The sequence below is a fragment of the Topomyia yanbarensis genome, chromosome 2 (genome assembly GCF_030247195.1).
Source record: "Topomyia yanbarensis strain Yona2022 chromosome 2, ASM3024719v1, whole genome shotgun sequence".
NCBI classification, from domain to species: Eukaryota; Metazoa; Arthropoda; class Insecta; order Diptera; family Culicidae; genus Topomyia; species Topomyia yanbarensis.
Genome location: NC_080671.1, coordinates 77722865 through 77739964, shown reverse-complemented (window position 1 = coordinate 77739964; position 17100 = coordinate 77722865). Strand labels below are relative to the sequence as shown.

General features: G+C 37.9%; 1 protein-coding gene across 4 annotated transcripts in view; it reads left to right on the top strand.

Annotated features, from left to right (window-relative positions):
* Nucleotides 1–17100, top strand: part of LOC131678499 (uncharacterized) — a 354661-nt gene that overhangs the window by 313192 nt on the left and 24369 nt on the right. For all 4 annotated transcript variants that reach the window (XM_058958693.1, XM_058958691.1, XM_058958690.1 and 1 more), the window contains 2 exons: nucleotides 12597–12869; nucleotides 13016–13126. In XM_058958693.1, coding sequence (XP_058814676.1) covers nucleotides 12807–12869; nucleotides 13016–13126 — 174 coding nt within the window. In that variant the 5' untranslated portion in view covers nucleotides 12597–12806. The remainder of the gene's footprint in view (nucleotides 1–12596; nucleotides 12870–13015; nucleotides 13127–17100) is intronic.

Here is a 17100-nt window from a genome sequence, read left to right as displayed (position 1 = left end):
CCAATTATCCACACGATTACGTGAAGTGTTATCACCGAGCTGAACGTATTTACGCCCCAACTGTGTTAGGAACCGGAAAACGCGGTTTTCACAGCTTGAGGCAATGAATAATGTATCACCTAGCGCAGCACGGTGGCACTGCTCTTACCTCTAGCTGTCGAATTCAAGAGGTTGTGTACTCATACATCAAAGCAGAACAGTCAGAAGAGAACTCAATTCCGAAGGCATAAGTGCTGCTGCCTGTTGAGGGTGGGGCTGGCTGTATTAAGAATATTTGATTAGGCTAACATAAAACATGTATGCACGGGGCAGGGCTCTTAGACGGAGACTCTGTCATCATCCACTACACACACGTAGTCTGATCTGTTTAGAGCTTTATAGAGAACATCCTGACGAGAGGATAGCGGTTGCGCTGATGTCGAAGATATTTTCCCAGATACCGGTGATATCCCTAGCGGTAACGAACGTCCGCCTCTGCATTCTCGCTCGATGTGGATCGTGAGGTCACTGTCGATGAATTCAAAATATCAGATTTGTATTTTATGGAAGGGATTTTCCATTCCCTGGTATCCATCAGTTGCGGGGATACCAGCATACGTTATGAGATCCAATATTAAAGCAGAAACGTATTCAACTTTAAAAGCATTATGAATGGAAAATAACTGGATAAATATTCACTTGTCGGGGTCGGACATTTTTATTACAATAACTTTTCAGCTTGTAACCTCCACTCCGGGGTGAAAACATATACTTTCATTGCTATTTAGTTTGTACCGAACGAACCAACCGACTCGATAATAACGGTGAAAATGAAGAATAATGAACGAAAAACGAAGCAGTTTCCCTGCAGAGGGTCCGATGCAAAAAACACTCCGAGGGATGTTCGCCGGCGAAACCCCATCCGTAAGACTATATCTTTCGCTGAAAGCCCGACTGACTCATTCTGTACTATCAACGGCTACAAATCAGTGTAAATGAAATAAAAATAACCTAGCTTGTGGACGTTACATCCTCAAAAGGGACTACTCTCGTATGGGTCGATGCTGAACTGCGGTAATTGTAATAGGAATAATTGCAATGAAAATAGTGAGGACACGTGCTGAAATTTCTTTTACGGTTTGTAGCATATTTAGAAACATATAATTCAACTAAAACTTACTACATGCTAGTTTACGAAGCTCATTACTATTACGTTCGGAGACTTTTTGCAGTTGTCCTAAACACTAAGAATTCACAGCGAAGCTTGTCGAAACAGAAGGTCAAGTTCCGCAGCAAAATGTAGTACCAAGGATTTACTTTGCTTTTATTAGTACAACACAACACTGCCCTTCAAATCACGCATTTATCGAAAATCTGTGGATCTTGAACCGCAGGCTGATTTATTAAAATATTAAATTACATAAACAAAGAGAACCGTAACAGTGAACTGGGAATCGGATGCTCTCACAACAACAATTGAATCGAAATTCTAACCTTTTCGGTAGAGCACACATTGTTATTCATTGGCTCCTGAGGGAAATGTCCCTCATCTTTTTACGACCTTCGAAACATGGGTTAGATTAGATTTGAGCTTTCAAGGTTTTATGCGGAAAATAACGGATTCAATTCCGCGAGGGAATTTATTTTGCCTTTCCAGCGGATACTAATCTAAACATAGACTGGACTCTTGAGAACATACGCGACTGGAGCTGAAGAACGGTAAGACTATTTTCGGCAATTGTTGTAATCGGTGAGCTCCAAACCACCAATCGTTTTATTTTAGTGACTAACGAGTCTGGAAGGAGATGGTGCCGCCCAAAATAAAGTAAATAGCTACCGCTGAAAACAGACTCTCTACTGTAAATGAAAGTACGTTGTACAAACAGTCGAAGGATTCTGCTTATGCCGCTGAAGGATATTTTTTGCAAGACAGCTTCGTTGATAAAGTCGGTGTAATACCGACAAACGGCCATGCTGGGAAAATCGATTAAGCTTTGCTGTTAGAACCGTTACATTTATGGCATCCAATCGACGTAGCTACAATCGCTTGGAACAAAGTGGTACACCGCTGTGCCATCCCATTGGTGGTGGGTTTTGAGTACACTCTGAAACGAAAACATTTGTTCACATTTTCTGTGCTGAATAGAGCTGCGTTGAAATATTTGCTCAAAAGTGATCGAAAGAAGGCGAGTAAAATATACATAAAGGGTGTCCCACATCAAAATGCATCATAGAAAAACGCGTTTTAGCGGAATCTCAATGCTTCGGTCAGAGATGCGAGCATTTAGTTGAATCTGTCCAAGTCTTTCGTTCTGATAGCCAAGGTCCTGGAAGGACTGCAAACGTACAAAGTGCAGAAAATCGTGACGAACGGCAAAAAATGGTGGGAAAGTCACGGGCCCGGAAACTGTACATCCAGATGCTGACGAAGCCTCATTATCTCATCATGGCTGATGAGACTTACGTCAAGGCGGACTTCCGCCAGCTTCCGGAGTTACTGTTCTTCACCGCCCAGCACAGGTTTGATGTTTCGGAAAAAGTATAGAAGCAGAAACTTTCAAAGTTTGCCAAAAATTACATGATTTGACAAACGATCTGCTCATTTCGTCGCTGTTGTGCTATCTTATGACAAACGCCATTTTGGGGTAAACTGAGTTAGATATGCCACATTACTCGTCTAACGAATCTCTATAAGATGGCGTTTCCAGAATTTTGAAATTTTGCTTGGTTACTGAAATATAGCGAGAAAAGTGATTAGAAATTGTGAGTTTTTTACTTCAAATCATTATGTCTTGGGATTGGCTCAAGTTATAATGAAGTTTTAGTTGCTTTCATGTGTAAAAATGTCGTAGGAACACAATGGCATAATAATTTTCAGAAGAATAATACATGTATTGGGAGAAAAACGCAGTTTTAGCTTTAAACTGGTAATATAACATATTTGGCAACACTGTAACCAAAAATAACTATTTTTTTCTAGATTCCCTGACTCATTTCCTTCAAAATGCATCCAACCGATTGTTTACAGGCCAAATTAAACCAAAGATATGAATAAAAGTTCATAATTGGTGATTTTTTTCTATGGAAAATTTTCCATGCACGATTATGACACGTCATACAAATTTTTTCATCAATACACACCTATGACACGTGTGAGTGCGACTTTTGTTTACATTTTTAGTGAAAACTCGCAACATAGTCAACCGATCTTCGTAATATTTGAGAGATTAATACAGAATAAGTAGAAGCATCAATTGTCATCTCTGATTTGTTTCTACCATTTATAAGTTTCATGATATTCAATCTCAAACTTTAAAAATCGTTTTTCTCGAATGTGCAAAATGGCGCTTGTCATAAGATAGCACAACAGCGACGATTTGGCAAACGGAGTGCTCCGTTCGAGACTACCGGGACTGTAAACGGGGAAATCTACCTCAATGAGTGTCTGCAGAAGCGTCTCATTCCCCTATTGAAGAAACACAAGGACCCTACGATCTTCTGGCCGGATCAAGCTTCGTGCCACTATTCAAATGTTGTCCTGGAGTGATACAGCGGGATCACTTTTGTATCCAAGGACCTTGATCCTCTCCCCCAACGCGCCGGTTATGATATGAAAGTTGAATGAAATAAATATGCCAAAAGCTTACCAGTGGGTTATACTTCATTGCCTGAAAGTTTGAAAAGGATCGGTCCACTAGATAAGTTTTGTACAGTGTTTTTTTCTGTGATGCAATTTGATGTGGGACACTCTTTAAAAAACGCTCTAGTGATCAAGTGAACGTGTAAATTTATAAGCGTGGTCTCAAGATCGATTATAGGGGAGACCGGGGCTAGTTAGCGGTGTTTTCAGTTTTCAATTTTTACCGCTTTGATATAGGTAGATCTTGCAAAATAGAACACGCGGCATGAAAGAGCAGACTGTTGGCAACATCTCTGATTTTTTATTAAGTGTTTGATGCATTGTCTTTATTTTTAGAGACAAAAATATGTGACGCGGAAAAACCGCCAGCTTACTCCGGCCCCGGGGTAAGTTGGCGGTATTTGAGGATACGCCAAAAACTAAGCAATCAACTGGAAATGCTATTACTTCAAGGGTCCTTTTGGAGCGTGGTGAATGTCTTTTCGAGAAAACTGTATATTATATAGATATATACGGATACTGAAAGTTCTTTTCACGCGCTATCGAAAAATATAATCATTCGGGAAATAGATTGAAAATCACCCCCCAACCGCCAACTAGCCCCGGGTTTCCCTACAAACGCGTATTCCTATGCTATAATAAATTGGCGTTTCATTCTCTTCTGGAATCTGAACTGTGCACTTAAGGGGTTACATACCATTTTGCGAGAAAAATTTCAAGCAAGTTTGCATTTATGTAAAGGTATAAAGCAATATTTTTATTACATGAAAGTTATAGTATTTTGATAGGACATTATTCAGTGTCAAAAACTACCATTATTTAAGAAAAATATGTTGATATTTGGCGTAGTTCCAGCTTTTTTCTCAAAACATTTTTTTATTTAAGAAGCTTGTGGTGATCACGATGGAAGTCCAACAGATTTGTACTCCAAAAAATCCATTAGTATAGGAGCATTACTCGTACCTTAACGATTAATTGCACAAATAATTTTTTTTCCTGCATACGACAACGTTTTTCCTAAAAAATCGATGCTTTAAGCTCTAAAAATTATATTAAAAATTCTTATCTATAAAACCAAAAATTTATGCATAAAAATGGAAACGTTAAGATACGAGAAAAGTTATTTACGTACAATTGGAAAAAATGAAGAAAAGCGGTTGAGTAGTTTTTCTGCAATCGTGATCACGGAAAACCATGCTGGAAAATAGGGCATTGCAAAAAATTTTTTTTTTGATTTCTCAAAGGCCCCCCTATCATATTGTGACAAATATCAAAGTAAACTCAGATGCCAAATTTCACATCATTTGGACAATTTTAGACCCCCGCCCACTTCGCTTGAAATTTTTTGAAATTGATGGTATGGGAAAATATGGAAGAAAAATACATTAAATGCTATAACTTGTGAAGTAGCAATCAGAAAATTACAATTTATACCTCTTTTGAAAGAAAATAATCTTAGTATTTGAATGGAGACATTCTTGTTTTTAGGAAAATACGGGAAAGTGGGGTACTGGGTCATTTTGGCCCCAAAAATCCCATATTTTTAATGATTTTTCTGCTCCGTGATGCAAATCATACATATTTTGTAGTTTTCCTAATGTGAAAAAATCTCAAAAATCGATCGAAGCCTTTGCGACCTTTGTCTAAATACGAGAAGTTGGGGCTAAATGGCCTTTTGTCATTCATATTAAACTTCATCATTTTCTCGTGCATATATCTCTATTATTCTTCACTCAATTTTCATAAACTATACCTGGTTGAACGTAGAAAATCCTTAGGATTATAACAAAAATAGATTCGTTACCGGTAAAATTCAGTAACATCAAATTATCTGACATATAGTGTCGATTTCACATTTTTATCATAAAATCGCACATATTAACTCCATTTAACAACAAAATTCTTATTTGATTTACTACTTTTAGTATAAAATATGCTTAGGGATCACATGAGAAAAGTTTCATTCCTGGAAAAATAAGGGAAGTTGAGGTATTAGGACAAATCATGGAAAAAAATGAGATTTGTAGAGTAAATATCAAAAAGTTTGATGTTTCTGAATTTTAACTCTAACGTTTTTATTTTTGTTTTATTCCTCAGAATTTTACACGTTCAACAAGGTACATTTTATGAAAATTGAATGAAGAATAATAGAGATATATGTATGAGAAAATGATAAAATTTAATATGAATGACAAAAAGCCATTTAACCCCAACTTCTCGTATTCAGACTAAGGTCAAAAGGGTTCCGTTTGATTTCTGAGATTTTTTCACATTAGAAAAACTACAAAATATGTATGATTTGCGTCACGGAGCAGAAAAATCATTAAAAATATAAGATTTTGGGGCCAAAATGACCCAGTACCGCACTTTCCCGTATTTTCATAGAAACAAAAATATCTCCATTCAAATACTAAGATTATTTCCTTTCAAAAGAGGTATAAATTGTAATTTTCTGATCGCAACTTCAAAAGTTATAGCATTTAATGTATTTTTCCTCCATATTTTCCCATACCATCAATTTCAAAAAATTTCAAGCGAAGTGGGCGGGGGTCTAAAATTATCCAAATGATGTGAAATTTGGCATCTAAGCTTACTTTGATATTTGTCACAATATGATAGGGGGGCCTTTGAGAAATCAAAAAAAAATTTTTTTGCTATGCCCTATTGGAAAATCGGCATACCGAGATAAATTTCAAGTTTCCACTGCTCTTGGTAGACGAAGCGCTGGAATCTATTGCTCAGATCTTGTTTTAAAATTTAGGAAAATATTCAAAAGAAGTTTTACTTTCAGATAAAGTAATAATATTTTTTTCGAATGAAAAATTAAGTTACGTAACCTCCTTAACATCAGAACGACGGCTCGCGCGAGCATTCAAAAGACCTTGTGAATATGCACACGGCTACACCGTATATACAAGAGTCCAAACACACATAAGTTAGCATACGCGACATAAAAATGCTCGCCGGATCAAATACGTTAACATATAAAACGGTAGTGTCCTTCGCGATAATACAACGCCCGCCATCTCACATACATAAAGCGTTCCGGTGATCAATTCATTATGTTAACACTTACGAATTCATAAACCCAGTCTCTTCTACATCTGAATCACATACTCAAAGTCGTGGTTCGCACGAACATTCAAAATCCCACGCGAACATACAAGCGGATATACATGTGTTGAAACGAATTTATACACGCGCAGTTACATACACGCGACGCACACACACATCCCTGCGATCAAATTTGTTAACATACAATCGCTTGCGCATTGTGCGACAATAAAATTTTGATCACAAAGGCGAATATGCAATTTAGATCATCCACGAAAACCTACGTTCGCGATCTCGCAAACATAAAAGCGCCCCTGTCATTGAAGGGGCCCACTATTCTCGAAGCCCGAAATTGAGCAGTTTTTGAGGGAATAAATTGCAAAGTATCTAGTGAGATATGGAATTTTTATTTTTTATTTGGAGCTATATGTTTTGAATTTTAAATTTCAATTATAAAGACCAGAACAAAGACATTGGTGACCTTGCAACGTCATTGATTACATTAATGTTGAATGATTATGTTTTTTTCAAGGGACATTCTACAAAAAGCTTCGTCACTGAGTCGTTTATTGATATTTTTGCATAGAAAAATTACAGAATATTATTGGAATGATACACTATAATGTACGAAAGTTTTTATCAATTTGCTTCACGCAAAGTTCTAAAAAAATACATACGGGGAACGTGCCATTTAAGCCAATATATTCTGATGATAAAACGAATTACTAATGAGTGGAACTCGCATTGATATTTGCCCTGTAATAATCGTCGAATTTGTAATGTTCTGAGAAATTTTTAAATCGTTGACGTCTTAACCGGAAAGGTAAGAAAATCGGCTGCTAATCCTCGAGCAAACTCGTAAGCAAAGGAAGCTTCATGATGACAGTTTCAATGAATCTTAACCGTTGAACCCAACCCAAATTTCTTTACTTTTAAATTTATATCCCTACAATAACAATTTTGTATACTTTATTACACGAATTCTCTAACTTCTGCTTGCAAGGATGTACATTTATAAAATATAATATATACATTTCAAGCTTTAATCTGTAGCCAAATCTTATTTGACAGGATTCACGATGCCACCCGCGATTCGGTTTGGCACTGTTAAGGTTCTGTGTTCGTGATGTCACACCATCAGCATTAGAATGTTCGTGTGATAAGGCACATAATCTCTTTTTTGCCTCTGATGGTATGGTACACATGCCAGTAGAGCTAATTCTACATCTCCAATGTTGTTTCCAGAACGGCTCTTAATGCCCACAAATCCACTAGTGGGTGGACAGGATACATACAATTGTTGATTAATTCTTTGAAATTGTAGAAATTATTGTATTTTCATAAAGGAACCCGGGTCGCGCCATGGATTTTATAGACAAAGGCTTAAGATTTTATATACAAAGTTGGAACGAAAAAAATCGATTTTTTTATTGAATATGCTGAAAGTACACACTTTTGAAAATATCCGTTCCAAATTTCATTCAGATCGAAGCACCCGATTTCAACCTACAGCCGTTCGCAGCGCGCTGTTACTTCCACTAATGAAGTTAACATAAAACTTTAAACGCAATTATCTCGGAACTAAGTCCTTTGGAAAGTACCGTTGCGGTGAACGTGATATTTCAAAAACTAGTCATCCGATTTTCATATTTTTTTTTTTGAATTGTCTGTATTTACATTCTCGTGTACTTGAACGTGTACTCGTTTTTACCCAAAAATTTTCGATTCTTTGTAATGAATTTTTGTTTATAATTTTGAACACAACAAAACTCAATTTTTTGGTCAACATGTCTTTTTTGTAGGAAAATATTGGAAAACCAATCCGTTCAAGTACATCACATTACATTTTTCTTCAATAATCTGTTTACTTGTTTTATTTCAGTTGAGCGGTTCGGTTTGGAGAGTGTTCACCGCAAACCTCTGCCAAAAAACACACTTCGCACAGTGTTTCCAAATAGGCAAAAACGTGATCGAAATTGTTTTGACCAAGATAAACCGATTTTCGGGCTATAGTGTCTTTAGCAAAGTTTGTTAATAAAATATTCCCCATCTTATTAAATTATTAGTTTGGTGATTAATCCCCCTAAAACTGAGAAGCAAATTTTTATTTGGTCATTTATGAAAATAATAAAAAAAAACTGTTCAGAAAAGTTGTAGGGAATATAATAAGAAACAACTTTGCTGAAGAAACTATGTATCTATCTTTTGATTTTAATACACTTTTGTGGAATTTTCTATGATACACCCCTGAAAATCACTTTTTTCGAAATAACTTTTCAGGGTTATTTTTTTTTGAATTTCAAAATGTTCTAAGATTTTGTTTGGCATAATAAAATACACAATTTTTGAATTTTTGTTATGCTAGTTTATTTCTTTCTCGTATATCTGTGGAGTTATCGGAAGTTTTAGTGCCAAAAAAGCAACATCAGGGGTGTATCATAGAAGACTCCACAAATGTGTATTAAAATCAAAAGATAGATACACAGTCTCTTCAGCAAAGTTGTTTCTTGTTATATTTCGTACAACTTTGCTGAATACAGTTTTTTTTATTTTGATGAATGACCAAACAAAAATTTGCTTCTCAGCTTTAGGGGGATTAATCACCAAACTAATACTTTAATAAGATGGGAAATATTTTATAGACAAACTTTGATGAAGACGCTATAGCTCGAAAATCGGTTTATCGTGGTCAAAACAATTTCGATCACGTTTTTGCCTATTTGGAAACACTGTGCTTCGGTGGGTAGACCATAACTCCGACAACCTTGAATATTGTTTTATTCGACTTGTTTTTTTTTAAACTTCGACAGTACTACCAACGAACTGTCTGCAAATATGTCCCTTAAATGCAAATATACAAATGTCGGAGATCGCTGCTAAACCAAGAATATACATAGTTAAATCCTAATGTACTACTTTAAACATAGAAAAATATGACGACCCCAGCGATTCAGGGGTAGAAAAGAATTGTACGGTTTTACGTATCATCAATTTATATTAAATGAAATTGACTTCCCTAAAAAGCAACTAGGTTAATAGTTGTGAACACTAGTAAGCAACGATTAGATTTAATTTGTTCGAAACCCGAACTCGAAAATTCCAAATTTGAAAAACCCATGCCCAACCCGAACCCGGAAGTTTAAAATTTCAAAACCCCAAAACCAGGCGCGAGTATTTGAAATTCGTAAAACCGGAACCCGACCCGAATACGAGAATTTTAAATTTGTAGAACCCGAACCCGATTCAAAACTTTTCGGGTTAACGATCCAGAACTCGACAACCTCTACTCCATAAGCTATGGTGTTCCTTATTACCGATGCCTCGACAATCAGGGATCCCTTCAATAGATCTTTTCGGCTACCTTTAAAGGACGCATGGCTCACGAAAAACAATCAAACATTAAACCAAACATTACCCTTTCAGTTCAATGAACATTCCAGTATGGTCTACATGGCTTATAGTGTATAGTTCCGTTACGGGAAACAGTATCGGACATCGAGAGACGTAAATTTTGTAGAATCATTCTCGGAAGGAAATCACAACTAAATTTACTATCCTGGCAGGGCAAGTTTACTGCAAATTACCACTTTGTCGTTTCCGAATAGGCAAACACTATCCATTACTTGCTACCTTCGGTTACAGGCTATTTATTGCAGACGTGAACTATGTCGTTTCATTCGTTTACATTTGGTGCGATCCTTACAAATATATATCCAAAGTGCCAAATCAACATCATTCGGTTGTTTATTTTGCATCGTTTTTTTACAGTCGCTGGAAACTTTAAATTTAAATTTACGATTTGTAGGTATTATTCGATTCATATGAAATTTTAAGACCAACCGAACCATTTGTGAAACCACCTTCCTGCCAGCTATATCATAAACTCACGAGGCATCGAAAACAAAGGAATAATGCTCCTTCGAATGGGTTGGGTGGGGTTTGCAATTATAAAGCCATCTCTCAACCGACTATACCTACACAATAAATCTCGAAACAGCACAACACCGAACAGTTTATCTCGGGTCTAAATCGGTCGGTAATTTTTGGGCTTTTTTCGCCATTTCTCTCAGCACATTTTATTGTTCTGCTCCGAGCTGCAGGCTGCAAGATAATGAATGTGTTTTGTGAATAGTTTGGGGCCACATTTGAATAGCTGTTGTCTTCTGAATGTGTCATCTGTGCAATATGCTTCACAATCACGTTGGTGAAAATTTTGACGCAGTTGCTACGCAAGCATTACTTCCGCTAGAAAAAAGTGGGTGTGTGTTGTGAACTCTACGTACTCTTGTTGTCTTGTGTCATTTAGCCCGTTGTTGGAGCCGATCCAGGTTCTGAAATATTCTGCCAGTGTTGTTATTTTTAGCTTGCGAGCATTCAGTATTATTCTGGAAAATATTTGTCTTTCAACAAACAAAACGACACAAAATAATAATACTGTAGCAGTTCGCAGAAAGCATATGTTTGGGGCACCACGTGCTTCCTTTTGTTCATTCAATTATATGGAAACGCGTGGTGTTTTGTAAGGTACATCCACCGATGCGAGGATTCGGATATAATTGGTAACCTTTTGTACCCATCAATTTGCAAATTTAGCAACCCAACGAATTCTCGAAAGATATTTTACCGGTCCCTTCTTCGGTTTGACAACATGGGAAACGACTGAACTTTTAACATCGATGAGCTATCCCGCAAAAAAAGAAAAAACTTTATCGGCAAAGTGATTTTTGAGCTTAACAGTAGGAGCAAAAAGTGCTCTTTAACTAGTAAAAAAAGTTCCAAAAACACGGTAAAAACCCAACCCTCACCCTTAACGAGAACATGTCGAACGATAAAAGCATAGGCACTGGCTATGTTAGCGCTCTCCCTATGCCGAATCTTTCGTTCGTTTAGAAAAGAAAAGAAATTCGGTAGAAAAGCTTCAGGGGGTTTCCCACAAAAAGCATCTTGTAATAAAATTCCCAAACAAAAGCCCAGGAGAAAATCGTCCCTCTCTCGCGCGTTTCCGGAAGAAATGCTATGCCTCACTTGGAAGGGTGGTGGTCCGCTGCCAACCTCGTATCGACCAAAACCGGAGGAATATTGGTGAGTGGCACGTGGAGGTTAAACGGAGAAACATCATGCTAACAATTATGTGGTACATACCTTCTTTGATGCTTGAGGGTGCATGTGTGTGTGCACGACATAACGTTTACCTTCATCCAGCTGCTTGGGCAGTGCACAGCTGGAGACTGTCACAAGGCATCGAAGGAAATATTTTGAATTTTGATTGCTTCGAGGCACTGGCATTTTTGGGTCGGATTCGGTAATGCCGTCTATTAGAAGCCAGCAAACATTTTACTTATCTTGAACAATGAAGAAAGAGATTAACGAAATTGAACATGGTTTCCATTAGGGTTTCAAATAATCACAGCGAAGAGGAAAAATAAAAATGACAATGAAAACAACAAAAAACCTTAGAAAATGAAAAAAGACACAAAACCGAAGCAGTCCGGGCAGACACTGGGTTTCATGATACTTGTTTCCCGGGAAAATATTTGTACAGAAATGGATTAGTGTAAACAACTCAACAAACACCTTTGGCAGAAAAAAAATCCTTTGAAGTGGAAACCCGCATCAGCGTGCCCCAAAACTGAGATGAAAATTTCGTTTCACAGTTAGCGAAAAAAGCTGACCCTAAATCAAATTAAATATTCAACAAGTACTTTTCAAAGAGGTGAGTCAGGAGTTTGCATACTCCCTTACCCCTACCTCAAAAACCGCCATTTTTTCGGAAGCCGACCGACGGAGGCACTCTAGTCGTCCTGCCTTGTGACTCAAATCGACGGCCCGGATCTTTTTCCAGTGTGTGATTTGGGATATTTACTTTTCTCAGAGCTTTGCTAATAGAAGATTTTCACCATCTCTTTTTTCCCTCTATTTACAGGCGCGTCACTCAAACGAATGGAACACAAAAGCATCAGCGGTGGAAAGATACCGCCTACTTCAAACAGCGAGCTTGTTTAATTCGTTGGTGCCTGGATCCGCAAAAGGAGCAACCGAGAGGAAGGGAATATTTTGAAGTGCTCTTTAGTAGGATCACTGGGGAAAGGCAGCTAGAAGGCTGCTGAGGAGTGTAGCGAATAATTCATCAGAAATGCCAACGACCACGGTGAAAAAGGAAACAACTGAACAGCACAGTGACGGGGATAATGATGAGGTAGGTTCAAACGATCTCAATTTACACTTCAAGAACCCGGGTAACCCTATCCGTTGATGCCAGGCGCATAAATTACTATTCAAAAATAATGCTGTTTTAATAGCTGTTAATTCTGATGTCGATTTTCTTCCGCTTATCCTCGACAGGAAGAACCCAAGGACATGAAAAACGCGCATCTTATTATCAACGAGCTGAGATCCCGGTGCCGGAATCAGTCGGAGCAGATCATGGCATGGAAGAAGGCTTACGCTTTACAGGTAGGGGAAAAAACGGAACAGATTGTATCCTGCTTATCAAATAGCAGTGAGAAGAGAGCTAGGGATTTGCTCTATAATGGATGATATTGTTACACATATTAATTATATTAGCACCTAGGATAATGACGATGGCAACCTGTCGACGGGGGCACTTGATTATGCCACTAAGATTGGATTAAATTGGCTTATCAGGGTTAATGAATGTAGATCTTGGTAGAGGGAACGTACCTAAGATTCATAGGGATGGGGAGATTTATGCCTGTTCTTCTATGAATAGTGCGAAATTTAATCGTTTACTAAGTGAGGATGAAAGATTTCTTTCGCCAGATATCTCAAAATGATTGGTGAACATGGCGCTCAATTCTAATTAATTGCACAGTAGAATAGTTGCTGGAGTTTTTTATATATTTGTCATCATGTTTATTCCTTTCAAAATTATTTTTTTCAAATGCTTACAATTCTTATAACTATTTCTTCGGATATCATATCGATTGAGAATATTTGGAATATGGTGTTTCGCGATATTTTCGTTAACACATACTACGTGGGATAGTTGCAGGGCGCAGGAAAATGATTAAATCAGTATGGAGCAACATCAGTGCGGGAAATTTCGAAAGTCTAATAAAAACAATGGTAAAAAGAAACAAAATGGCCTTTAAAAACGTAACGCTGAATTTCACATAGGATTAGATTTCCTGTCAAATTCCGCGTTAAATTTCACGTAAAATTCCGCATAAAATTCCACCTATAATTTCACGTGGAATTCCGCGTGAAATCTAACAAGGAATTCAACGTGAAATTTCACTTGAAAATTCAAGTAGAAAACCGAGCGAAATTTTACGAGAAATTCTGCATAAAATTTCACGTAAAATTTCGCACGAAATTGAACGTGAAATCCCACGCGGAGTTCCACATGAAATTTTACATAGAACATCACATGAAATTCTGCATGAAACGACGCGTAAAATTTGAGATGAAATTCCGCGTGAAATTTCGAACGAAATTGAGCAAAAAAATTTACGTGAAATTCACACGAAGTTTCACGTGGAATTTTGAGTGGAAATTTTTTACGTGGGATTTCACGTAGATTTTCACGCGGGATTCCACGCGAAATTTTACGATAAAATTCACCAGTAACTTCACGTGGACTTTCACGTAGAATTTTAAGTTCAATTTTACGTGAAATTTGACGCGGATTTTTAAATGAAATTTTACGTGGAACTCCACGTGTATTCCGCGTTAATTTTCACGTGAAATTTCACGGGGAATTTCACGCGAAATTTCAGGTGAAATTTTCTGTGGAATTATACGTAATATTTCATATGGCATATCACGTGTAATTTTACGTGGAGCTAAACGCAAAATATCGCAAATTTTTTTTCGCGGAATTCCATGTGATATTTCCCGCGGAATTTCACGTGAATTTAATTTCACTAGAATTTCACGCTAAATTTCAGGTGAAATTCCACGCGGAATTTTGCGCGGAACGAATTTCACGTGCAATTTCACGCAAAACTTCACATGAACTTTTAAACGGAATTTCACATGAAATTTTATTCGGAAATTCACGTGAAATTTCACGTGGGGTTTCTGGCGGAACTCCAAGTGGAATTTCAAGTGAAATTTCGCCTGGAATTTTATGCGAAATTTCACGTGGGATTTCACGGTGATTTCCAAGCGGTATTTCACGCGGAAATTTACGTTAAATTAAGCGTAAATTTCACGGGGAATCTCACGCGATTGTTTTGGTGAAATTTCACGTGAAACTTTGCGTGGAAATTCACGTGAAAATGCGCCTGAAATTTCGCGTGTTCCGCGTGGAATTTCATGTGAAATATCGCGTATTATTCCACATAAAATTTTAAGCAATTCTACGTAAAATTCCGCGTGAACTTCAAGCGAAATTCAACGTCAAATATCACGAGAAATTTTACGTTGTATTTCACGTAGAATTCCGCTTGAAGTTTCCCGGGACGCTTCACGTAAAATTTTTCGCTGAAATTCATGTGAAATTTCACGTGGAAATGTACGCAAATTTCGCGTGGCATTTCACGCGAATTTGTGCGCTATTTTCACGCTGAGCTTCACATGGAATTTTCAGCGAAATTTTACGTGAAATTGCGCGGGAAATTCCACATGAAAGCCTGCCTGTAATTTCGCGTGGAATTTCACGCGAAATTTCGCGTAAGATTTCGTGTGAAATTCCGCGCGACGTTCAACGTGAAATTCCACATGAATCTTCAAGTAAAATTTCACATGATCTTCCGCGCGGAATTTTACATGAATTTTCACGGAAAATTTCATGTAAAAATCCGCACAGCATTCCGCGTGAAATCCCACGGGAAATCCAACGTGAAATCTTACGTGAAACTCTGAGAAATTTCACGCGGAATTTCTAGGTAGGGTTTCAAGCGAAAAATTTTATGCTGGATTTCTCGTAAATTTTCCCGTGGATTTTCATGATTTTCATTTTCATATGCCTAAGATTTTCATTCATCATCGAAAATCTTAGGCATAAATTCAGTTAAAATTAATTTCACTGGTTATTCAACTCAAATTTGACTTCGAGTTCAAGGTTAGCTAAACCAGTTTAAAACGAATCTATCAAGTACAACTGCGACTCTCATCAAACAACTTTTCCCCGTCAAGAACTATTCGCAATTTTTTACCTCCGTCGAGCTCTCTGCCAACAGCAGCCCTGCCGCGACTCGGCTTCGGCTCCATCTTGCTTGACAAGGTGGGACAGACCAAGTTAGCTCTTTGCACACGGATTGTGTCAGAAGTTATCCGGGTTTTCCATCAGCGAAAGTTTAAGAGAGCAGTTATTTTTCTTGTCACTGCTTGCGTTAGCGAACGACAACAGCCACTTGCCTCAGTATACCTATATCCGTATCCCGGCAGGAAAGCCACCAGCAACCGGCAAATATTTGCGACCGAGGAAAAAACTTTGAAAGTGCTCAAACATTTACACGGATGAAGAATTGAGGGATGAAGTTTAGTGACTGGGTCGTTTCCGTGTAAGGGTAAAATGTTTTGCTCGTTATCACGTGAGGTGGCGCACGGTGGGACAGAAAACTACTGAAACGGCGAACAGAGCTTCGCACTCTGACGGTTTAATGTCTTCCAGTGGAACCCTAACCTATCTGTCCGAGTTGTCGCCAGCAAGCTGGGAGTATAGCCCACAACCGTGCGTAGAGCTAACAAGAAGGTGGAGATTCCAAATCGTGACGATAAGTAAAACAAGCCGGCCAGAGAACGATCGCTGTACATGAAGATGCTGATGAAGTTTGATTGCGTGGCCCAGGATGAGGAAACCTACATCAATGCAGACTTTAAACAGATTTCTTGGCAGTAATATTATATTTCAACTGGAAGAGGAAAGATGGAAAAGATTTTGAAACACATTAAGCTGGCGAAGTTCGCAAAGATATATTTCGTATAGCAGGCCAACTGTTCCCGTGGCTTGAAAAGCAACATTTACATCGTAACCGGGACTATCAACCAGAAAATTTATGTGTAGAAGTACCTACAAAAATATATACAGCAAAACTGTCCCGTTCTGTTTTGGGTGTATTTGGCATCTTTTCGATACGGAAAAAATGCCATGGAGTGGTATGGCGCGAACAATGTCCAGATAGTGCCCAAGGACATGAACCATCCCAATACGCCAGAACATCGCCCAATATAAAAAAGTTTGAGCCATCTTCATACGGAGCCTCAAGAAGACGCAAAAGACAGTTGTCAGCGAGGTGCAGTACAAGGCAAACTGCAGCGAGGAAAATGACCAAGGAGACGAAAGACCCAGTAATTCACATTCGCTAAAACGGAAGCTTGAGTAAATATTTTTTCTTTATTCTGCATGAATTAAACAAAAGAAACATGATTAGATTTTTTAATAAAAAGTTTGGCCAAAGACTGCGGGTTCAAGATTAGTAGGCGAGATCTGATTCGCTTCAATCCATTGATCCAATGTA